At 41.1% G+C, this 24,805-nt stretch overlaps 1 protein-coding gene across 2 annotated transcripts; it reads left to right on the plus strand.

Moving 5' to 3' along the window:
* The first annotated feature begins 447 nt into the window (after window positions 1–447).
* On the plus strand, window positions 448–21,785 carry LOC103476510 (uncharacterized). Of its 2 annotated transcripts, none has more exons than XM_017308796.1 (8): window positions 448–996; window positions 7,999–8,804; window positions 14,554–14,715; window positions 15,533–15,686; window positions 17,239–17,366; window positions 18,045–18,166; window positions 20,325–20,420; window positions 21,233–21,785. In XM_017308796.1, coding segments are annotated over exons 1-8 (1,548 nt in total). In that variant the 5' UTR covers window positions 448–917; the 3' UTR covers window positions 21,234–21,785. The 2 variants fall into 2 exon arrangements, with proteins under 2 accessions (XP_017164285.1, XP_008427139.1); XM_008428917.2 differs by having other exon boundaries at window positions 451–996; window positions 20,325–20,432.
* The last annotated feature ends 3,020 nt before the right edge of the window (window positions 21,786–24,805 follow it).

The raw sequence follows: 24,805 nt of genomic DNA on the forward strand, positions 1-24,805 counted from the left end.
TCTTCACCAATGTGCGAGATAAAGATACATGAGCAAAACTGTCAGGATTGAGCCGTATCAGACGGCAACGGAAAACACATCAGATGATGTGGACAAAATGCTGCCGATCTCCCACTAACGATGTAGTTAACTACCTAGTGAACACGAAGAATGCGTACGCTGTTTGTAGATTTGTGGCTTTGTTGTTGTCACAACAACTCCATATCAACTGCCTACCAAGATGGCTGCCAGTTACAAAATTGATGGAAATGTGACATGAGAGCTATCGAAGCAGGGCCGTGGTGTAGAGGATTGACGTGACAGAGGAGGGCGCTATGGAGGCTGAGAGAGGAGGTAGAGAAGAAGAGGAAGGGCTTATGGTAGAATCCTTCCAAGAGTAATAAAAGGATGAAATTCCTCTGACAGCTAAAGTAATAAACCTATTTAGTGGGCTAGACATGTTTCCTGTTGTTCTCTATTATCTTCTCCATGTTTACGGAGCTAGAAAGCCTCCAAAAATGTGCCAGAGGTGCCTGGATGCCCTCACAACTGCAACTCAAACGAAAAGATTTATTTTTGATTTCTTCCATTCCTCTTTTGGGCTGAAGAGAAGTCAGTGCTGCTCAGAGATGTTCCCTCCTCCTCCTGCCGGCTGCCGGAGTCCTGCCCCCCTGTGTACAGCTCAGCTGAAGAGCTGCTCCCAGTCCCAGCCACAGATCACCGAGCCGCTCCTGGCATTCCAGCAGGACCCAGTATCACAACCAGCCTCCTCACTGAAGGAGACGCCTTTCTGCCACAGCTGAAGCCCAATGAGGAATATCTGAGAAAATTTGATCTTTTTTTTTTTTTTTTTTTTTTACATCTAAAATTTGATTATTTATTTATTTATTGTATTTTTTTTATTTTTTATTTTTTACAAAAGCAAGTCCTTCAGCAGCATGAGTATGAAAAGGAAAAAGGCTGGGCTGGTCATCAGCTGGCAGAGATCTTTCTCAATTCTGGCTCCTTGGAGAAAAGGTAAAATAATCTTTCAATCCGTTCCTCAGAGATATGTCTTTACAGTCATAATTCCTTAAAGGGTGTTCATTTCATTTCTTTCTTCGTCATGATCCTAAACTACCTGCAGACTCATCCTCTCTGAGCTCTGTAATGTCTCAGTAAACACGATTAGCACCCTGCGGTGCCTTTGTTGCTCTTGTTTTTAAAGATGACTAAGAACTTACACAAACTCAGTGATGTAATCGACTGAGATCAGCAGCTTTTCTTTTATTCATAAGACGCAGTCTGAAGAGAGTCTCGGGTTTTTTGCTCCTATTGTTTCTACGGAAATCCTTTAAAAGCAGATTGGCGGTCATAAAAACTTCTCTGGCCTCCTCTTTTTTTATTCCTACTCCCATGAAAACTGTGAGCTGCAAGCACAGTTTGTGAGGTGGTTGCCACAAAATAACAAAAAGAAAAACAGATGTGGATTCCTCCTCCTTCGTGGGACAGGAAAGGATGGACGTTCTGGAGGACGACGGCGTCAAACGTCACAGACAAAAAGTATGCAGGAACGACAGAGATTCACAAGAGTCTGTCAGAGCTTTAACAACCTGCAGCCAGATGTTTTCTGTCATACTGTCTGATTTATCAGGGGGGAGGTAGCAGTCACTACTGACTCATTGGTACATGTTAACTCCTGGATGACAGTAGGAGTTTGTTGCTGCGTACAGGTTACCCCACACACACAAGTTGAAGATTATTCACATTTAACACATCTGGAAATCATCCCAGTAAAAGGATGTCCCAGTAAAGGGATCCAACTTAGATTGTACAGTCTTTGGCAAGCATGTTCAGTTAATAAAAACCAAATATTGCATGTCAGCACAAACATATATCAAGCACGGCTGTGGAGGGAGATGATTTGGACTGGTTTGACACCTTCCAGGCTTTAATTAGACCTTGAATTCCTTCAACTGTGAGTCCAACAGCTGAAGTTTTGGTCCAAACTGAGTCATCAGTGACCAACAGCAGCAGATACTCAACAGAATGACTGAAAATGCTGTTCTGAACAGGTTTGAGCTTTAAGAAATTAAGCCACCTGGATGTGGAGTGAAGTGGGACATGAGGAGGGTTAGAACTCAAGCTGGGCCAATATTATCCTCAATGCATAGAAATGGGTGTTTACAGGATGGTATCCAGTACGGATGCACTGATTGCAGTTTTCTGCAGTCGATTCTTAGACTTTTGCCACAGTAAATAAGTTTGGCTTCACATGTAAGTATCGATTGATCACTGATCTCAGAAAATTTAGAAAATTCATATGCCTGATATTAAGGGGGTCTGCCCCCCTTAATATCGACCTCACTTAGCTGCTCCAAACAGGAGCAGCAGTGGGCTGAATTTAACCCTGCTGAGCCACCGGTCCTTTCAGAAATCAGACAGAGAGGTCAGAGAACGACCAAGTCCCAGTTTGACGTGTTAAGTGAAAGGAGGTCGAAAATCACTTAGTCTGCACTCAAGTTCTTCCATGATTGCAGATGTAATTATACTAATAAGCTCATTTAGCATTTCATGCTTTGGCTATTGAAAGGCAGCATAGACTTTTGCTGCTGCGAGGCTGACAAACTGTTAGCTTCTTTCACACACACACACACAGACACACACACACACACACACAGACACACACACACACACACACACACACACACACACACACACACACACACAGACACACACACACACACACACAGACACGCGCGCGCACGCACGCACGCACGCACACGCACACACACACACACACACACACGCACACGCACACGCACACACACACACACAAGGCTGCAGCTCAGACTTGGGGCTTTATTAGCAAAACTTTAGTTCAGCTCCAGTTTTATGTCGAAGGTGAATTCGTGGGGCGTGTAATAAAACCAGGTTGTATTCATAAAACAGAACCTTTCATGGTTTTCCATTACTAGAAGCAGTTTGAGCTTGAAATCTTCATATTTTCATCCCAATGTTTACTTCCAACAATTCATTGCAAATGACAGATCCTGATCAGTGCACCTGTTTCCTTCTGTGACCTAGTAATTTATGAGATTTGTACTGACTTATTTTTACTGCTGCCTGTTGCCCGGGTCAGTGCTGTAACTTAGAGGTAGCTCTTCATCGTCCCACCTGGGCAACTAAAGATCCGGCAAAATCAAAGCAGCCGTGGTTTGTGTGAAAAGTGAGCAGCAGCACACCGAGCTTTCTTATCACGGCGTCAGGTTGCTCTGCATTCCGCAGCTGAGCCCCACTCAGATATCACTGTCAGCTTATTTACAGTAGGAGCCCCCCCCCACACCTGCTGCAGAGCAAATCCCACAGATGCCTTGCAGTGGGAGGCGTAGTAAATCTGCTCATTGTTGCCTCCGATCGGGAGCCCCTTTGCTCTGCTCCACAGCAGACACATTGTTTGCCGTGTTTCTTAGAGCAAGAAGAAAGGGCTATTGTGCGGACGGTGCAGCTGTGAGGACGACTCCTGTGTCTCCATCGTTGTTTTCATCGCAAAACACATTCAGGGGGTTAGGATCTCAGGTTTATTTGGTTTTGTGATCATTTATACTCCTTAGTTTCTTGTCTCTATTAGTTCTGCCTTGTTACTTCAGTTTCTTGCTAGTGATTCTAGTTCTGTTTGTTTCTTGTGTCTCGTCATTTCTTAGCTTCTCTAGTTTTATTAAATGTCTTTGTCTCGTTATTTTTGTTAGATTCATTTCCTAGTCCCCAGTATTCTTTCCCTCACCGCCTGTGTCACTTCCTCTTCCTCTTTCCCTCTCTCCCTCCGGTCAGCCTTCCTCTGCAGCCTGTTAACTCATCAGCCCAGATCCGTTGTTCCAGCATTCATTCTCCCAGTATTTAATCACATCTCCTTCATTCACTCCTTGCTGGTAGCTCCTGTTTCTCCCCTTGTCTCCTTGCTGGCTTTCTCTCTTGGATTTATGGTTTTTGTTCTGCCATGGCTCCCTGTGGTTCCATATGTCTTGTGTTTTTTAAAAAAGATTTTTATTAAATATCTCGATCTACTCAGTGCCTCTGCTGTTCTGCATTTGGACCCACCATCAACCACCACTCATCAAACAGGACACAGGAAGAAGCCGTCGAGGCCTTTTCCAAACTGCAACCTGACATAATCGCCTCTAACGGCGCTTCTGTTCTATGACAAGTTTAGTTTTCAAGAATTTCTCTAAGAGCGTCCTCCAAAAACATTTAGTGGCTGGCAGGACAGCGGCAGCATTGTCTCTGCCTTTACTTTGAGGGATGAGCTACTTCCCTCTTAAGCTGTTAAAGGGAATTATTCCCAAGGAGTGTTTGACTGAAGCTACAATGCTCCTGCACATTCCTGTCTTATCATAGTGGTGTCTGGCAGGACAGAGCAGTGCTGGGGTCATGCATTTACTTTGATAAGTGGGAGGGAGTCTGGCTATCATCCTCAGTGCTGATGACATTTCTCTCATGATCCCAGCTACACCTCATGTCGGGGTGCAGCTGTGGCTGACAGCGTGGTTTAGACTGCTACCTCTACTACTGCTGATTTAATGCTGAGTGCCGCTGTGATGTATTAGAACATGATTCTAATACATTCTTGGGTTCAGTTTAATAGCCTAGCTGAACAGATGTGTTGTAGCAACCAGCTGTTGATTAGTGACCAGCGCTTTGTTTTAACCATAACTTTTATCGTCATCTCCGTAAAACCCCAGAGGAATACAAACATGTATTCTTATACATGTTTGTCGGACATATGAGAATATTGTTAAAAGGTATAATTAGTGGAATTATGTAATTATGTCATTATATTAGTGGCAAATCATCTCAAAACAACAATATTATCGGTGATCCTGATAACTTCTGGGGTGATTAATCATCCAGAAACATTGGTTATTGCCTCTTACCTTCATTCCTTTAACTTTGGGGTATTTAAATGACTGTACATGAACTCTGCTGATATATATATATTAACTAGTTTAATTAAATGCTGTTTTGACCTCTGGTGTTTATCTTAGAGCTTGGTTAACGTTCCCAGCCTGAGTGCCAGGTTCTTTCCCAGCTCCTCCTGACCCCTTTTAGTCCCTGCATGAAGGGTGTGTTTTACCTCCGGCCCTGGAGGCATCATTGAAGTGTTTTTCTCATGAAGTATGAACCCGAGGCATCAAGCAGAAGACAACAGGTCAATCCACCCGCTCCTTAAACCGTGCCGAATCCACCAGTTTCGGTCTGGAATGTGAAATGAATCTTAGGGGGGAAACGGCAGACGGATGTTCTCAGACAGAAGCCAGGCTTAAGGACGGGTCGGGGAGACAGGTTGGGGGGGAGGAGGACCGTCTCTGATGATATATGTTGTGTGGAGCTCAGTCAAACACTCACGACTGGAAATCAGCTGAGTCAGCATGTGCTCACGATTACAGGACAGAATATCTCCTGGTGTACCGTTTGCGAGGGATGAACACGACCAGATCAGGGGAACACCTGCGCAGCAGGCGATTATCGCACGAAAAGGATTGAAGGGACACTCGAGGATTGTGTCAGAATAACGAGAAGTCAGATTACACAGCCCGGCTGGTCGGATGACTTCAACGTGTAATTAAAGGCAACCTGCTCCCCTTCTCAGTCTGCTGGGGTTTCACAAGAACAGACATGTCTTGAAATCTCGTGTCAGGAAGACAGAAGAAGCTCCAAAAGTCTTTGTCTGGCTTCAAGAGTAACTCATTCTTTTATTCGACAATTTTAACAAGTGTGAATCCTTTTTTCAAGGCACTGACATCAATTTTTGTTCCAGAGTAAAGAAAGCTTTATGGCAACGTCTCTCTAACGTTGGTCTCTTGTATCTTTTGCTATCTTTGTTGCATGTTAATCTCTGTACATTACGCCGTGGCCATCAGCAGATGGTAAACACTAATTTGTGCCACTGTACAGACAAACACATGTTGGATACTTCACACAATGTGACCAGTGAGGTCACTGGAAAAAGAAAAAGAAAAACAACAATCCAGCTGCTAAAGTACCAACCTAAAATACATGCAATCATTCAGCTGTTTTTTTTTGTGTGTGTTTTTTTTTGTTCCTATCATCGGGCAAAAACAGGAAACAGGAGTTTTGTGGGCTTCACAGAATGAACAACATGTGGCAGACAAAGCAAGAGAGAGAGAGAGAAAGAAAAGAAACTTAGTTCAGACTGCACCTTTGAATGAGACTATGTTATGAGTTTATGTTATGAGGATCCAAAGAAAATATAGTTTTGAATTCAGCATCGAGTACAAGAGGCAGAGCCGTCTATTATAAAAACAGATAATAGATGACTCTGCGTCTGATGGTGAGCTCAAAGCTATATTTTCTCTGCATGGCGGTCATTCGTCTTGGCTCAGACGTTCTGTCCGGTCAACACCACACTCTTGTCCTGTACGAACACCCACGTCACAAAAACAGGGAAGATTCCCTCATTGTTTTCTGTTCTTCATCACCTCACTTACATTTGAAAATTATTCATTGACCCCAAAGGGAAATGAAATGTTGTTGCTCATTTTATTGGGTGGGTTATCGTTATTGTAGATGAGGTGATGGCTTTGGGCAGGAATGTCATGATGTGTGGCAGGCAGAGGCATTGAGTAGCTGTTGGTATTTAATAAAAAAAAAAAAAGGATAAAAAAACAAAGTTACAAAAATACGGGAAACACCAGAAGCCAGAGCCAAACAAAAACAGGAATTGGTGGTAAAAGAACAGCAGGGAATCTTCAGGGAAGCAATGATAACAGGAGGAACCAGCAAAGAGTGAGAGCAGCAGAAGTGTTTGTGGAATAATGGACCTGAACTGATTGGTTAACAGTGATTGGAAGTGTGATGGGAAAGAGCAGAAGGCAAAATTTGAGTTTTTCTTATTTTTTATTTAGTGCCTAATTTCATTAATTCTGCTGGAAACATCCTGGGAATAAAAATGAATTAGATTGTCATTCTCTTATTTCCACAGTCCAAACTATTCCCATACCATCCCTGAGCAAACATGCTGCCATACACTGCAAGCCAAAACTTGGAGGCAGTTTCTGTTCACTATGTCTGTCTTAATATAAATACTCCTGAATTCTGTGGATTGTGGGATGTATTTTCTACACATTCATACTTCACTTTTACTGACAATTCGCCTCAGTGTGCCCTCGCGTGTCCACTGACGTCAGAATAAATGACAGTCAGGGTGGAGTGGATTTGTGAGTATTTCTGTTTTAGTGAAAAGCAGAAATCTCAATGTTTGTGCTGTATCTTGTATAAAAAGCTTGTAGTTGTTAAAGTCAGAGAAGGTTCCTGTGAGCAGAACAAGATTTGAGCAAGAAAAACCCAAATGCCCAACAACTGCTATGAGCACGTTTACTCAGAAGTGACTCTTTTTATAGCAAACATATCGAGAGAGATTCCAACAATGCAACGTCTTCTCTAAAATCACATCGGAAGTTCTTTTTTTCTTTCCGAAATGACTCATGGTAACATTGCCAGTATTTTCTCTGTTCACAATGAATTATTTATTGTGTTAATATTTGCAGTAAAAAGCAAAATTGGCGCACCATTTCCTGATGTTTTTCATGTTCCTTACCTCTTGCTGCTTGTTCTGGCAACAAAAACACATTAAAAATGATTATTAAATTAAATTACGTATTTAGTCAAATGACTGGTTTGATTGGGACTCAACGAGGAACTTAGATGTCTTGATATGACTTAAGATTTGTGGTAGATATGTTTTTGTAGTGGTTATTTCATAAAGTGCAGAGAAATGCCATAGTATCAGTTTGTAGTAGTAGTTAAATTACTTGATGAGAGTTAAATAATTCTGATAGTTTTTCAAACTGGAACACGGTGATGTCGCTCTCCAAATAAATGTTTGGTTGCTGTGATTTTTGTGTGTGTGTTTTTTAGTTATTTCAATGAACAAATAAGAACAGAAAACACACAAGAACACATTTGAGGAGGTTTTGTTCAGCTGGAGCAGAAATAATGTTTTTTGCTGTCTCTGTCTACCAGGGAAAGGAGACAGGAATGCAGTTCTGGACAGTGACGTTGTGCTGACAAAAATGAAGCTCTTAAACAACTTCAATGAAAAGTTCTGGACGGCAGAAGACTCTGTCTCCACTCTCTCTGCAGCATCAGTTTCTGAACACAAGACTCCAGACCCAGGTGAGGCCTCGGAGGTAAACTCCCATCCTGAAGACAAGCCTCGGATGGATTCTGGCACCGGATACCTACCGGGCATTTTCTTGGACTCTCATCTCTCCAGGCTGTACAAGTTTGAATCTGAAGACTCTGGAGTGGAACTGCCAAGCGGAGCCAACTCTCCGTCTACCCCCACAGGCTCAGAAAAGAGCTTTGCGGTCCACAGTCGAGAGTCCTCCTGTCACTCCTGTAACCTGGACTCTGACTCTACCTCCTCCCCCGATGCACTAGTTACAAAGGACCAAAACTCCAAGGAGGCAAACTGCTTAAAGACCAGCACGAATTCAACAGTGGACATCCAAGACGACGTTTTCACCAACAGAGAGGACTTTGACCCTTCAGTTGTGACAGTGAAACTGTACATATGTGAGGAAATGGACCAAAGTGATGCTACAGGACTTACCTCTGAAGATGTTCGTGAAAGATCCGAACGACGTGATGAGAAAATCTCGTCAGATGATAAAAACAGCTCAGAGAGCGTAAAGCTTGCAGACGAATTCTTACCAGCACAATGTGAGGATGAGACAGACGAGGACATAAAAGCTGAGTCTCTAAGGAGAAGTGACACCAGGGACAGTCTGGAGGACTACATGGACGCATGCTGTAAGCTCAGTGAGGTAAGAAAACCCTCATTTGTTTATCCATCCATCTATCCAGGTCATGGGAACTCTTCATATTCTAAAGTGGACCCGATGTGGATGAACTGCTTATGTGACAACAGCCCGACTCTCCTTACTCAGAGGTCTCAGAGTCATCATGTCATGTTTTTCTGTGGGATGCTCTCTCTGGATGGGTCTGTGAGAGAGCACCTGGCAGCTGTCGAAGCTGCACAGTCACGTTCAACTGTTTGATGTTCCTGAAAACATCCCAGCAAGGCTGCGAGGACGTCTTTCATTACCAGCAGCTATTACAGAGAAGAATGTGAGCAAACATTCCGCATGAATCCCCGTTGTTGTTTCACAGAGAGGGACAGATTGGAGAAGGATTATTAGAACATCTGAGTTGCGAAGGCTGTTGAAACAATGCCGAGTTTGAAGGCCTCTCTTCACGTCGATCGAAATGAAACACGAGAACCTTTCGGTCCCTCGGACAGAGCCAGTTAGCTGAGTATGATGCAGCACTTTACTGAGTTTGCTGAGGTACTGGAGATTTGACAAAGTGATACTGTTGATGACCGGCAGGCATTTCCCTCTCTCAACCTTCCTTATTTTCCGAGCCCAGAGGTTGGCAGCCAATCCTGGTGTATCCAGTAGGTGTTGAATATCTCAAATTACTTGCATATTTACAGAGATAAGGCTTCTTTGATAGCTTCCAGGAGGCACCAGAGAGGCAACAGCCTGGGTCAGCTGCTTTTGGGGTGAGGGGCTTATGAAAAAAATTATTAGTACAGAATGCTTAGTGGCCCCCATCATCAGATATTTAATAGTAAAATGGAAGCTAAAGCACTTTCAATAACACTTTATTTGATGGGGTGTGCATAAGACATGACGCTGTCACGAACATGAAGGAGTCTTTATGAATGTCTATGACTGTTGTCATGAAGTGTCATTCGGTAAATAATGAGACTTTTAAAGGAAAGTTGCTTTACAAGTTGGATTAAAAGTCCATTAAAAGTGCCAACTTTGCATTAAACAGTGGTCATATGGATTTGTTTATCACAGTCTTGGCATTCATTTTCATTGTGGTTAGTTTCAACTTAGTTTAAAGGCTGTTTTTTTATTTTTATTGACTTATTGACCTCCCAGGCTTAATGAATAAAGACGACACTTTCCAGCTGGGATCCACAGATGTTCTTTATACCCCTGAGTGTGTTTTGGAACAACTGAAATAGAATGAGGGTGTTGACGTTAACTATTTCGTCTCTGATCTGGAGATCACACAGTGGGTTAGAAGCTGTGAAATGGGGGCCCAGAGCAAGCGGGGCTCCGTTCTGACGAGCAGCAATACTGTTAGTGATTCTGCTAGCTTCCCCAAACTGAGCCCACATAAAGCCCAGATGTGGTTGGTTCAATTAGCTGACACATGAAGCTTAAAATAGGGCTTCTCTCTCCACGGCTGTATTTTTGAAACACAGTTATGCCCTGTGAACAGATTGGAAAAGCATAATACAGAACTGTTTACAGGACAATTCACATATAAAGTATAAATAATTTAGTAATTAATTTAAGAGTCCCACAGATTTAAATGAATCCATGTGTGTAAAAAATTCTGCCTGTTCTGTTTCACAGCATAGTTAATGTTTAATGACTGCTTTGGATTTCTTAAAAATCTGGTTTCTGTGAACTGATTCCCAGCAGTGAAGGAACATCCAGAACACCCATCCCACAAGAACAAAACAATTTGAAATTTTAGTAATATGCTTTTTTAAATTTTTTTTATTTCCAAAAACCTAGCAACCCAATTGTTTTTGTTTTCACGGCTATAGCAGCTATTGTGGATGCTAAACACTGCAGGCAAACTCAAGAATTACTTCCTTCCTGACTTCATATCCGAGGCCCAAAGCAACAGCTCATCTTAAATGGAAACATCACAGGCCCTGTCAGGACTGAGTCATATTTTCCAAGGATACACATTTTCCATATTGTTTTTGATCAGGGGTGTCCAAAGTGTGACCCGGGGGCCATTTGTGGCCCTTGGAATTATTTGTGTGGCCCACTAAGAATGCTCCAAATTTCACCCTCCAGGAACTTTTTAACATTTTTAGCACGAGAATTTAATTCTTTACAAATTTAATTTCTTCTTTAATGGGAAGTGGAAGGCACAAAGTATTTTAATTATATAAAATATTTTCATTATAACCAGCAACTTTTAACTTAAAAAAAGACTACACTTTTATTTTAAGAAAGTTTTCCTTTTTGTTGCTGGGAATAAAATAAGAGATTTTCTAGACCATACAAACTGAAAAACATTACCCATAAAGTTTGGAAACTGTCCGCCTTTTATTAAGACAAAACATTTGTCACTTTGTTTCATTAAAATATTGCATGTTTAATCAATTAACAAGTATTTAAAAAAGAATTGTTTTGCGTTTCAAGTCAGAAAATCAATATGGTCCCCTGATTATTTTCAACTTTAGCATTCTGGCCCATGTTGCAAAAAGTTTGGACACCAATGTTTCTGATTAAAGCAGATTTTTTAAGAAGAAATGGCTTTAGAGAAGAGGAAGGACCAAAAAAATATTTCACTTAGATTTTTTGGAATAGTTATTAAACAGGAGTTACTGGTGTGTCTACCAAAGATAACGTTGCTGATATAATGTGAGAATTTAACATTCCTAGATTCAAAACTTCTGCCTGTAAGTAGAAGCAAATAATCCTTCAGACGTGTTGAAAACGACTCCACCAGCACTGAACTTTTGCACGTGTTGCTTACGTTTAAAACCTTGACCAAGTAGCTGTGTTGTGACTGCATTTCCTTTAAGGCACAAAGTGTGAGAAAATATTGTAATACTATTGCCTCGTTGTCTAACTGACGCTTCAGCATACGGCGTGTCTGTACTGTGATCTCCAGCAATCGCAGTGCTACGTGTGTTTTCGTCATTTTGAAAAACATCTTTCTTATTAAGATAAGCACTTATTGTGAAGTGTCCTACTTCATCCTGGTTGCTTCCTGTCTCATCTCTGAGCTGCAGCTTTGGGTTTGGTGGTCGCCTCGGAGGTTCTGTCAACAACTACCCCATGACTCAGCGCAATTAACTGGAGGCTTGAGGAAGCAGAGCAGGGTGTGTCTGTTTGTTTGCACTGGGATTGCTCATTTTGAACAGAAAATGCGCTCCTCCTTACTGCCATTTCTCGTTCCAAACAGTGGGTCCCTCGGTGGTCTCTGAGGAAGTATGAGTAGGACCGGTGTGAGACCCAACACTCCTCAAATTACAGACCCACACGCACCCACTTTGCCTTATCTGCTGGCAGGAAAAACAGTCCTGGTCAGAAGTTACTATACACTCCTCATGTTCATTTTTAGCGTTATTAAACTTCTAAACCCTTCTAAATGGTTTTAAAATATCATAAAACCTAGTCCATGACAGAATCCCTAGCAATGTAAGTGAACTGGACTAATTCTAGTCAGTGTCCAGCCAGAATTAAGCCAATAGCTTGTTTGTCAATAACTACAAAAGGTTTGTGGCTTCTCTACAACTTAGATAATCATAGCTAGATACCAGCAGAATGTGTTCATATCCACGTACCAATCTGTCGTGGTGAAGAGAGATCTGAGTCAAAAAGCGAAGCACTTTATTTATTGGTTGATCTACGTTCCGACCCTCATCTACGATCATGAGCTTTGGGTCATGATTGAAAGAACGAGGTCACGGATCCAAGCAGCTGAAATGAGTTTTTCTGTAGGGTGGCTGGGCTTTCCCTTAGAGACAGGGTAAGAAGTTCGGTCATCCAGGAGGGACTCAGAGTAGAGCTGTTGCTCCTTCATGTCGAGAGGAGCCAGTTAAGGTGGCTCGGGCATCTGGTCAGGATGCCTCCTGGAGGCCTCTCTGGTGAGGTGTTCCAGGCACGTCCCACTGGGAGGAGGCCTCGGGGAAGACCCAGGACATGTTGGAGGGACTAWGTCTCTCGGCTGGCCTGGGAACGTCATGAGATTTTCCTGGACGAGCTGGAACAAGTGGCTGGGGAGAGGGAAGTCTGACCCTCCCTACTTAGGCTCCTGCCTTCGTGACTCAACCTCTAATAAGCAGAAGATGGATGGATGGACGGACGGACGGACGGACGGACGGACGGACGGACGGACGGACGGACGGACGGATGGATATATCTGAATCTAATGTATTATTTCAACCTTGTGTTTATTAGGGAAAATTCACTTGAGAAATGGACTTGCTTGTGTACAGAGAAGAGGTTCTGGGCTGTCATCAGACATGAGATCCTGTGTGATAAAGTGTTTTTAACAGAAGGGCTGCTTCCTTTGCAGACATTTAAATGTTTTTGAAGGTGCCCCATCATTGTAAAACACAACGTGTGCAGAGGTTCTTGTTTAAGAACTTTGTGATCCAGGAAGTATTTGTAGGTCAAAAGAAAAGAGTGACGTCACCTCAACACAACTCCAGCTTCAGCACCATCAGCATAGGAAGCCTGAGCTCATATCCTGCTTTTGTTGGGTCAAATTTAGGAATGTTGATAATTGGATAAATATTTGCTCATGATTTCCTCTTATCGCCTAGAGTGCCTGTGTTCAGCTGGTGCGACCACCACGAAGAGAAGATTTTTTTTAAAGTCGAGAGAAAAGGAATTTATTTTTTAATTTAAAGTGAAACTCATTTAAAGAGCAGCAATTTTGCTGATAAACTGTCTAAACAGGTTATTTAATGTTCTCTCTTCATATTTCTATGCAAATTTTGACATTTTGCACTGGAATACAAAATGTCAAAATGCTTTGTTTAATTACTGGCGGAGGTTGCTGAAGCACACTCGTCCTTAACTGGACTTTCCCCACCGATGTGGGCGCCTTCCAGGGAAAAACATTTAACCAGACACTTCGAAGAGGCTCTGACTCCAGGGGGCGATGTGACGAATCAAAGGTGTTAATACACGCTAGAACCAAAAACTCTGACTTGTCTACTTCCAACTTTGGCATAACTAAACAAAACTACAACGAGAAAAAAAAAAAGGTAGACTCACAAAAAAAAAAATTAATCATGACCTTGTTTTTTTTGTTGTTGTTTTTGTTTTATTATTTATTTATCTATTTTTACAGTAATATGTACAACAAGTTACATAAACAGAAAGACAAGGCTTAAGGAAGGTAAAAGAGCAAAAATTTCAAACAGGAAAAGGTTAAATAAAGGTCTAATTTCTCACCTAAAAACAATTTCAAAACTTGTAGGACCAGATTTATAGTGATATAAACAATTTGTAACTTTCTGCACTCCGCTTCACTGTAGCTGGTGGCGCAAAAAATGTTACTTTCCCTTCCGGGCCATAAAAAAAGAGCTGATAAGACAAGACTTAAAACTCCTTTCTTTCCTGTTACATTTGGTAAGCAACACATTTGGAACAAACAAAGAGCCATTTTGTCTGACTATAAAAAGTGTGATCTACAGCAGATGTCTTGTTCTGTGTGGCAGATAACTACCACTGTACATAAGTCAGAACAAAACACATAGTGGAACATGGAGGTGGTAGTATCATACTATGGGGATATTTTTCTTCAACAAGGTCGGGGAAGCTGGTCAGAGTAGATGTGAAGACGGATGGAGCTAAATGGCCCTGTGTGCTGTAAAACCACAAATGCTCCGTCTTTTTCTATGTTTACTTCTCTGTGGTTGGGAGCAGTCAATCCATTTCCAATCCCCTCCTTTCATGTCTTCTTGTGAGTGTCTGTGATCTCGTCTGATGTGCACACATTCTGTTTCTGCAGGCCCAACAACAGAGACCCAGTCCTGTGGGCTCAGGTTTGGTTTACCTGGAGCACATCTGCCAGCTGCTCGAAAAAATCGCTCATCTGCAGGAGGTAAACTTTCGTCTGCGAAGGCAGGTCTGCAGCCTGCAGAGGGACAGCAGGATGACAAAGACCAAGGAGGTGTGTGAATGTTCTCTGATTCCTCTCAGGCTGGGTTTGAATCCCAGCCCAGGGTCTCCATGCATGAAGTTTGCATGTTGAATAATGGATGGATGAATTTTACGGTACTTAGCCTTTAGTAGAAGAAAAAAAAAAGTATTTTATTTTTCAGTGATTCTCAATAAAAGATAAACTTCAATAACTTCTAAGTTTTCTCTAACTTTCTACATTAGATCAGAGCTGTGTTTTGATTTGGACAAAATTTTTCTTTTACTCCCATGTCTATATAAAATTTTTTATGTAAATATGTTGAGCTTTAATCAGTTTTTTCAACACTCCCTATATGCTAAATCACATGTAAATGAAAATATGCATATAGTTTTGATTAGAGGTGCACTGATTGCAGTTTTCTGACCGATCACCTGTTACCAACATTTAAAAAGCCTAATCGATTCTGATACTATTTTTTTTTCTCTGAAATGTCGTCATCCTGAGATACAGCAAGGAAGTTGTTGAGTTGGGTGACTATTGTTAACTACAAACCTGCAGACATGACCTGGTGGTCTATCGGTCAAACCCCCTCACGTGAGAGCAGAAGATGGCAGTGGTTGATATTTAGAACTTTGCTTATAAGATCAGGGGATAAGATTAGCTTCACATACTGACTGATCTCTTCATAAATCGGTGCTCCTCTAGTTTTTACATTTAAATGGACAAAGTAGTTCTATTTTGCATATGAGGCCTACCAAGCTTTGAGGCAAGAGAAGCTCAGTTATTCTAAGTTATTCTTCCTATCTCACTATGTGTGTGTGTGTGTGTGTGTGTTGTGTTTATTCAGGAGTGTTTCCAGCGGTATTGCAGCTGTGGCTCTGCCATGTTGGCCTTCCAGAATTGGCAGTCGAAAAGTGACTTTATGTCTCCGAGTGGTACTTCCTCTGATCTGTCCACCATCCCGGAGGTCAGCCGGCACCCGCTGCTGTCAGCCAGGAAAGGTAACCTGAGAACACATCCTGGTCAGGAGCTGATATGACAGACAGTAAAGACAGTGAAATCGTGGCAAAAACCTTACACCAAATAATTTAATATCGCCAATTCACAACAAATGTCATCTCAAGGCAACATGCAAAAATTTTTTTAAAAATTTCAGTTCAATTTCAAATTATAAAGCAGTTCAGTTAAACTCTTTTTTTTTGGCTAATTAATTACAAATTTTATAATCTACTGAGTCCAAATGTAGCAGACTGGACTGAATTTTACCTGCTTGCTTTATAATGAATCTTTTTGAGATTCTTAAGTAAAGGTGTAATGTTTTTTTTCTCGGCTAGATTCCAGTTATGTTACGAGTCTCCTTATGAAAAGCCATGTGCTACAACAGCCTCATTGTGCTGTTGTAGCACAATGAGGCCATTAGTTTGTTTGCCATGCCATGTTTGACTGAAGCTGATTTAGGAGTAGCTGAGTCTACATGGATGTGGGGGAGAATATGTCTGCAGGTATCCTTTAGCCTCTATCCTTCACACTGATCCCTTCCTTCTCAACTCACACAAAGTAGCTTCCAACAAAACCCAGACAGCTGTTTCTACAGTCCACCCTGATTATCTCAGAGTGGAGTCATCTCAGGGCGAAGCCACTCAGAGGAAACATGGCCAGGTATCACATAAAAAAGAGCTCATAATTCATGACTCTAGCTACCACTTTGCTCTCCCAGAGCTCGATGTGAGACAGGCAGAGGAAGGAATGCTGCTCCTCTAAATAATACACAGGCCTCTTCATGGTCTTCTTTTAAGATTATTAGTTAACACTTACTTACCTGACTGAGTGAAGTTGCCTCCCCCACCTTTTTCAAATCAGACAAAAATGGTGTCAAACATTTGTGCAGCAAAATTTTTTGTTTGTGCCGCTACCATTTTATAGATATTAAGAAATGTTTCCAGAGGCCATTAAAGGTCAACCAGGCCCAGCCCCCATCTTCTTCAAATCAGACAAAATTGATGTCAATCAACTCATTACGTTTGTGCGACGTTTGTGCAGCAATTATGTTTGTTTGTGCTGTTTTGACTTTGAAAATATTAATGAAAGTTTAAAGGTCAAAAACTCAACCAGCTCCCCCACACTCACACTTTTACAAAATCAAAATGACCTTTAAAATTTCATTAATATCTTCAAAGCCAAAGCAGCACAAACATAGACAAGTTGATTGACATCAATTTTATTTGATTTGAAGAAGGTGGGAGTGGGGTTTGACCTTTAATGACCTCTGGAACTTCACTCAGGTCACTTACTTTTATCAAAAGGCTTTAATATTTAAACATTTGTCTAAAACTTTAAAATTGCTAAACAAATAAATTATTATTATTATTATTATTATTATTATTATTATTATTATTATTATTATTATTATTATTATTATTATTATTATTATTTGTTAGACTGTTAATTTTTTTGTTGTTGCAGTGTTTCTGTATGAAATGTTCCCTGATGGCGTGGGATGGTGAATTAGTAAAGTCAGTAACAGAAGTGTCTCATCTGTGATTAATACTTCAGGCATGAGTACTGAGGATTTGTCAGCCACCCCAGAATGGAGGAGAAGCCAAAACCGAAGGAGCTACGCTGAGAGGGAGCCCCATCTCCATGGAGATAGCACAGAAAGGAGGAGTCCTCCGACGGGCCGCGTGAGTGTGCAAATCAACAAAATCACGTGATCACAGATCACAGACAGAACTCTTGATGTTGTTTTTGATGTTTGATATATATAAATCTCACACAGGGTGTATTGTCAGTTATGACTTAAAACATTTGACTTCATAATAAAATTGGGCCTCTGTCTCTTTAAAACCTCCTGCTCCTTCTGAAACTCCGCCTTCAGGAAGCCATCATAACATGATGCCTCTATTGACCCTTTAACAACGTTTTTTACCAATGTTTAACTGAGAAGTAGCTTGTATAACGATCTCAGTCAGCAGGCACACAGTTCCACCAGGTGTTTGCTAATTGCTGCTGGCTAGTCTGAAGGAGCTGAGTGGGGGAATCGTGGGGGAGGGTTGCTCTATGAGGAAGCTTGGACGCTTAGTAACCTCAGCTCTGAGGAGGAGCTTCATTATCAAAGGTGGAAATCAGCTGAATGGTTGCCTTGGGACATTAAAGAATTTCTCAAACATGCATGAAAGAATCAAGGCAACATTCCTGCTTCTTGTTGTTGATGAAGGAATAACATTATAACATGATATAAAACTGAAAAGTCAGTTTTAATGAATAATTAGGACGAGACATAAGCTGCAGCTGCTTGGCCAGTGGTTAGCTAAAGCACATTTAAAGTCTGCTGCCCTTCTGTTATGTGTCTTAATGTACAGCTCAGTGAAAACTACATGTGGGGCCGAGTCAAGGACCTTGTGAGAAAAAGTAAAGGGAAGAACCAGAGCGGGCTGGGACTGACGTCTGCTCCACTAAAGTTGTCTTGTCCTCAGCTCTACAGGTGAGGAATATCTACTGCACTCTTTATGGCTGTTGTGTCTCTGTGACCTGCTCATATGTACCTAAAATTCTGATCACATTGTTCTGTCCAAACTGTGAAGTAATAGAAGTTGGTAGCACGGTTGCCTTACAACAAGAAAGTCCTGGGTTCAATTCCTGGCCCAGGGGTCCTTCTGCATGGAATTTGCATATTTCTCCCTGTGCATGCATGGGTTCTCTCCAGGTACTCCTCCCACAGTCCAAAAACATAACTGTCTGGTTGATTGGTGTTTCTAAATTCTCCATAGGTGTGTGTGTGTGTGTGTGTGTGGGTGTGGGTGTGGGTGTGGGTGTGCGTGCGTGTGTGCGTGTGTGTGTGTAGGGGTGTGCGTCTGTGTGTGTGTGTGTGTGGGGTGGGGGTGCGCGTGTGTGCGTGCATGATTGTTAGTCCTGTCCGTCTCTATTGCCCTGCGATGGACTGGTGATCTGTCCAGAATGTACCCCGCCTCTTACCTGTTACCTTCCAGAGATGGGCACCAGCAGCCCTCCCAACCCTACAAAGGATAAGCGTGTAAGACAATGGATGGATGGAAACATTAAAACAATGTAGCACTTTGCATGATTTTTAAAAATAATGACACTTTAATGCAGAGTTGGCACTTTTAATGGACTTTCAATGGAACTTTTAAAACAACTTTGCATTAAAAGTGTCATAATTTACCAAATGACACTTCATGACAACAGTCATAAACATTCATAAAGACTCCTTCATGTTTATGACAGTGTCATGGCAGTCTTATGCACACCCCGTCAAATAAAGTGTTACCAAAACTTCAGTCCCTCAGTGATTGTATCCTCTATGAATTTGTTGTGGAGAGTGTAATATCTTCTACCATCATCTGCTGGGACAGCAGCTTCAGAGCCAGTTACTAAAAAACGCTCAACGTTCTGGTTCTGTTCTGGGGACTGCTCTAGAAACTCTAGAGATGATGCATGCAAAGAAGAATTCTTTATGAAATGAAGAACATTACAGACAACTTTGACCACTTTCTTCATTCGAACATCTTCAGTCAGAGACTTTTGACTGTAATACTGACTGCTACAGGACGTCCTTCGTGCCCACAACCACTAACATCTACAACAGCTCTTTGCATTACAGAAACCGATCATTTCTCTTTGGGATCATCAAGTATTTTTCAAACTGAATTAGAAATAACTATACCATAAGCACCAGACAAATTAGCTATTGCTTTGAAATAAAAGTTTTTATTGTGCAGAATATGACGACTTTCTGCATTCTGTTCTGAGTAACCTGTGAAGTTTGCTGTCCTGCTGTTCATTTTACCATCAGATGCTGAAATGGTAATTGTTGTACCTTCAAACATTCTAAAAGAAAGTGATGACGCGGCTACAACTGTGTGTTTTTTTTCCACAACAAAAAGTCCACATAATTTTGCCTTAGTATTTTTTTATTTTGAATTCAATATTTCTCCGACATGACTAGCAGCTGCTGAAATCCCCTTAAAAAATGTGCTTATTTCCTTTGTTTGCTAAAAGAAAAAACAGTTTTAAAAAAGGAGGAATGTATGTCATTTGACCACAGTTAATAGAAGAAGGCATGGGAGGACGAAAGGTATTCAGCTACTTGTGGGCTGCGAACAGAGATTGACAACTTCCTGGCAGGTGGAGATAAAAGAAGCTATTAGCTTAATTTTTCCTTGCGAGGCCAGGAGTTTCAGTAAATACTTTACTTTAAAGCTCGTACAGCAAAGAAGTCTCATAGAGGGTGGGAGGGCCGCTGCCACTCTCTCTCCTGCCTGGAATCCAGTCCAAACTCCGAGAACCAAAGGACGGGGTCAGCGAGTCAGACTTTAGGTATGCTCAGAGGAGTAATGCAGCCTGGTGAGACATAGCTGCAGTGCAGGATTCATTAGAAAGGGCAGCGTCCGCCTGCTAACTCATTCATTACAGCAGGAGGGATGCCAAATCAAAGAGCAGTACACTACATTTTAGTTGGGTATTTATACAACAAATTCATTAGCAGCTTTCAGCCGAGTTCTTGCGCAGATGATAAGAGTTCAAGTGCAATTTGTTTTTTAAATGTTGGTGACATGAGGATGAACAGCAACAGATAGCTTTTGCTATGATTTTGCTGTTAATCCCGAACATTTTTCGTGCAGGCCTGATGAAGAACAAGCGAAATGTCTTACCAGAAACAGGAACTCCATGATTGTCTTGGGCTACCAGAACAAACAAGAAGACATCTCTTGGCTTTAGTAAGCATCCAGGTAGTTACACATTTATTTTTTCTTTTCCATTTCTTGTCATGTCTGAAGGAAACAGCAATAAGCCATAGTCACTGACTGTGTGTTGGAGAATCTATTCAGAATAGCCATCCACAATTACCAGTGGTGTTCCCCTAGGATTGGGCCTTGTGCCTCTTCTTTTTAGAACATATTTTATTCACTTAGATCTTATGCAAATGAACACAAAATTCATTTTAACATGGCGCACAGTCCAACCTGTCAGCCAACCTTAATAAATTAACCTTAATTCATGGTGAAGGCCTCTTTTTCATCCTGTGGTGTTGGTCCATTGCTTAAAGTTGATTGAAATCTAGATGAATGAAACTTGGACGTAGCTGACTTCCCAAGCACATATCAGAACTTTTGAAACAGACAAGCATGACAATATTAGGTTCTGAGAACAGCCTTGATCTCAGCCCTATTGAATATGTATTTACGTATTTACATATTTACCACTTTGATGACAGAATGGTTGAAATAAAACAATGTGGAAAGATTTCCAGTCATGGGTTCTTTGTCAAACACATTGTTCAAACAGACACTATGACAGATGATGAGATATTTTCATTGATCTTGTACTACTTGTATCCTATACGCCCTCCCCCTTACACACGCACACGCACACACACACACACACACACACACACACACACACACACACACACACACACACACACACACACACACACACACACACACACAACCAACAGTCGAATTACATTTCAGTTTGATATAAATGTATGTTGTTATTCTTCTTCTTCTTTGTCTTCTGTTAACATCAGATCCAAATGGGCTCACGCTGAGAAGAAGATATCAGGAGGTTCTACCAAGAAACTCTGAGAACTTAAAGGAAACAGGAAAAAAGAGAAGAGGAGTGTGAAAGCAGAAGACAGAGGAGAATGTTGAAAGAAATGACTCTGGAACAATGTGTAACAAAGACATCAGAGTGAGGGGGTTGACTTTCTGTGTGTTTTACTCTGTCCAAAGACGAGTCAGATGGTACCACTGCATTGTGACATAATATATTTTCTGCAGAATGTACAGTTTTTACATTCTATTATCAAATCTAAGCTTAAATATCTTTATAATCTTTACATTATGTATATGGTAAATACATACAGACAAATGGCAGCTGTTTTTGTATACAGCGCGTGCATGTGAAGCATTATTAAAGGATGTGGGAATCGGGTTTTCTGTTGCGACGTTCCGATGTTCTCAAACAGGTCGGGAAGAGTTCAAAAAGGTGTCAGATAACAACCAGCTGCTATTTTTTTTCCCCTTATGTAACATTTTCAAAATGTCAACAAATACATTTTTAAATGTTATTCCATGATGCACCTGTTTCAGTATTTTCATAACCTGGATTCAGTGAAGAAGAGCCACATCTGGTTTTATTCCAGACTCACGTGCCATGCGTTGGTCAAATAATCCTAAGATTTTAATAAGAATAGTGACATGTTATTATTCTTGTTATAATAATAACATGAACTCTTTCATAACTCAAGGAACTTTTATGACAGTCAGGTCTCATAGTGTTTTACTACACACACACTGTACAATTTAATTTCATGTGCTGCATTTTTTTTGTCTTCAAACATGACAAATGGAAACGGATTAAAAATTCATTTCACACTGTGGTGTAAAAGATGACATAAAAAGGGTAATGACATCATAACATTTTAGGGATAAACGAGAAAACCTTTCAGTGACATTACAGAATGAAATATGAAAGAAAGCAATGATGAGAATGTGGAGAGTAAATGGTTTGTTGCCTTAATCTGCAGAATAAAATTGAAACGCTTTCCAAGATAAGAAAACAAACAAAACAAAAACAAAAAAAACAAAAAAAACACAGCACCCTCTAGTGGTCAAAGTGGGGAATCGCATTTTAAATGCCTCCGTAAAGTCAGTCAGCTCACGTACAAGTGTATTTGGGAGGTAAGCTGTTTTTAAATTGAAAATAAAGTGTCCTGTGCTTAAAGCCACCGGACATTGTTCACACAATTTTGGACATGTGGCATTGTCCGATATCTCACCTGCTGCGTCTGATCTACTTCAAATAAGAACTAATCCCTCATATCAGGTGTTTCTCCTCAAGCTTTGAAAACAGCTATCAAATCATTTCTAAAAACGAACAATCTGGACAAATCATCATTGCAAAGTTACAGGTCAATCTATAGCCCTCCATACATCAGGCTCGATGAATGGAAGGTATTCATGTGGCCTTCCATTCATCGAGCCTGAAGGCATCTAGCCTGAAAGCATTGTTTGACCAACCAGCAAGTGATTGGTCATTGTTTGGAAGATGAAGCTGCCCTTGTCAAAATGTTCAATAGCGCCTGCATAAATATGGACCCTGGAAGAACCACGGTGGTGGCTCTGTTGGACCTCAGTGCAGCATTCAAGCCTGTTGACCATGACATATTATTGAAGCAACTGAAGGACTGGGTTGGAATGTCTGCTCCGGTACTCGGCGAGGTAAAGAACAGGGACTTCTTCATGGGAATAGGTGACTTTCATCAGAAGTGACAAAAATCACATGCAGGGTCCCTCATGGTTCCACAAGTGCTATATAACATCTAAATGCTCCTGGTCAGTCAGATTATTACAGGTAATAAGTTAAGTTACTGTAGATAATACACAGCTCTACATTACAATGTCACCAGTTGACTACCCATTCAAGCACAGATTGGATGTGCCATAACCTTCTTCAGCTGAATAGAAGCAAAACTGAAGTAATACATTGTTTTTACCTAAAGAAGAATGATCAAGAATCGGCACACAGCTCAGCTATTACAGCTGGAAACCAGTGATCAGGCCCAAAAATCTGTGTAGCAATGGACTCAGATCTGAAACTTTGGCAACACATATAATAAAAACAACTACAAAGTCAGCCTTTCATCACCCAATAAACATAAACTAAAGAACTATTGTTCCCGACTGTTGCATGCAGACTTGTGGACTGTTTTGCCTTCCTCCTCTTGTTTTTTTTTTTTGGCAGATGCAGCATCCGACTGGTGTTCATCAGACCTCGTTAAGGAGAAGTATTTAAAGGAATGGATTTCCTGAGAAATCTAAATAAAAAGCTCGCTAAAGAAGTGCTTTAGTGAGCTTAGTAGCCATCTAAAGCATTACTTCTGTAAACCTCCCCTTTGTGTCCTCTCCTCCTTGCAGAGCTAGCCTTCCAGAAGAAGGCTCCTGGATTGTTTACAAGTCCTCCGTTCTACGGATCCCTCCTGGCGTCTCGTTTTTTTTGACTTCCTTGCCGCTCCATTTCTAATCCACCCACTCAATGCTCACCTGGCTGTCCACCATACAATGAAACAGCAGAACAAATATCTGTCTCCATAAACCATCTCCTACAGTAAGCAGCTGATCAGGTTGTGGATGCACCTTGCACTCCCCAGGAACATTGTCCTCCTCTTCACCACATGTGGTTCCAGTGCCTGTCAGGTGTTTCTCCCCCCACTTCCTGTAAGACAACCTCCAGCTCTATTGAGTATCTGTCTCAATGAAACATCCTTGCTATTCGTAATTGTTGCCTGCACTGGAGTCATCCTATGAAATCATTGCACCAACAAGATATTGAGAAACTTATCCGTGTGTTTATCTTTAGCTGAACTGATCACTGCTTACTGTCTTCACAGCTCCGCCTAAAAGATCTGACAGCTGCAGCCGATGTAAAACGATTCTGGGTCGGATATTCACATCAAAACTAGGTTCTAAAGTCCTTGCATTGGCTCCCTGTGCGTCAGAGAAAATACTGTAAAAATAATTTTGTTAGTTTATAAATCACTGAATAGAATAACCAAAAGTACATTAGAGACCTGTTGTATCAACCTTCCAGACCACTCAGCTTTAAGTTTTCTCAGTATCTTCCAGAGCCAGAACTATACATCGAGAAGCCACATTCAGATTTTATGCTCCACTAATCCGGAATAAACTTCCGGAAAACTGCAAAAACTGTTAAAACATTTATTTATTTATTTATTTATTTATTTTCAAATCATATCCACTTCTTCAAATACTTCTCTTTGTTGCTCTGTGGTTCCAGTTAGCGTGGTTTCACAACTGTGAGGTGGAAAAAAAGGAAATAAAGGAGAAAAAAACTCCGCAAACTAAACAAAAATATAACCAATAATATTTCTCTGAAAGAAGACACGCGATTTGAAAGCTTATCCAAAATTTGTTGCTGTTGTTGTTTTTGCTGTGTAGTCTGTAAAAACCCAACAATCTGCCTCCATCAATGGGTCGAAAATAAGCAGAAGTAGATCAGCTGCATTCACAAAATAAAAGCATGGAGCTCGTCACTGAAAAGTTGACTGAATTTAAATTGGCTGCAATTTCTGCTGTCT

The sequence above is a fragment of the Poecilia reticulata genome, linkage group LG15, assembly GCF_000633615.1.
Source record: "Poecilia reticulata strain Guanapo linkage group LG15, Guppy_female_1.0+MT, whole genome shotgun sequence".
Taxonomy (NCBI): domain Eukaryota; kingdom Metazoa; phylum Chordata; class Actinopteri; order Cyprinodontiformes; family Poeciliidae; genus Poecilia; species Poecilia reticulata.

Bases quoted from the DNA above. Each gene is read 5' to 3' on its own strand.
- LOC103476510 (XM_017308796.1), top strand. From the start codon at position 918: ATGAGTATGAAAAGGAAAAAGGCTGGGCTGGTCATCAGCTGGCAGAGA. The intron at 8,805-14,553 runs GTAAGAAAACCC...CTGTTTCTGCAG, and splicing joins CATGCTGTAAGCTCAGTGAG to GCCCAACAACAGAGACCCAG. The intron at 17,367-18,044 runs GTGAGTGTGCAA...CTTAATGTACAG, and splicing joins GGAGTCCTCCGACGGGCCGC to CTCAGTGAAAACTACATGTG.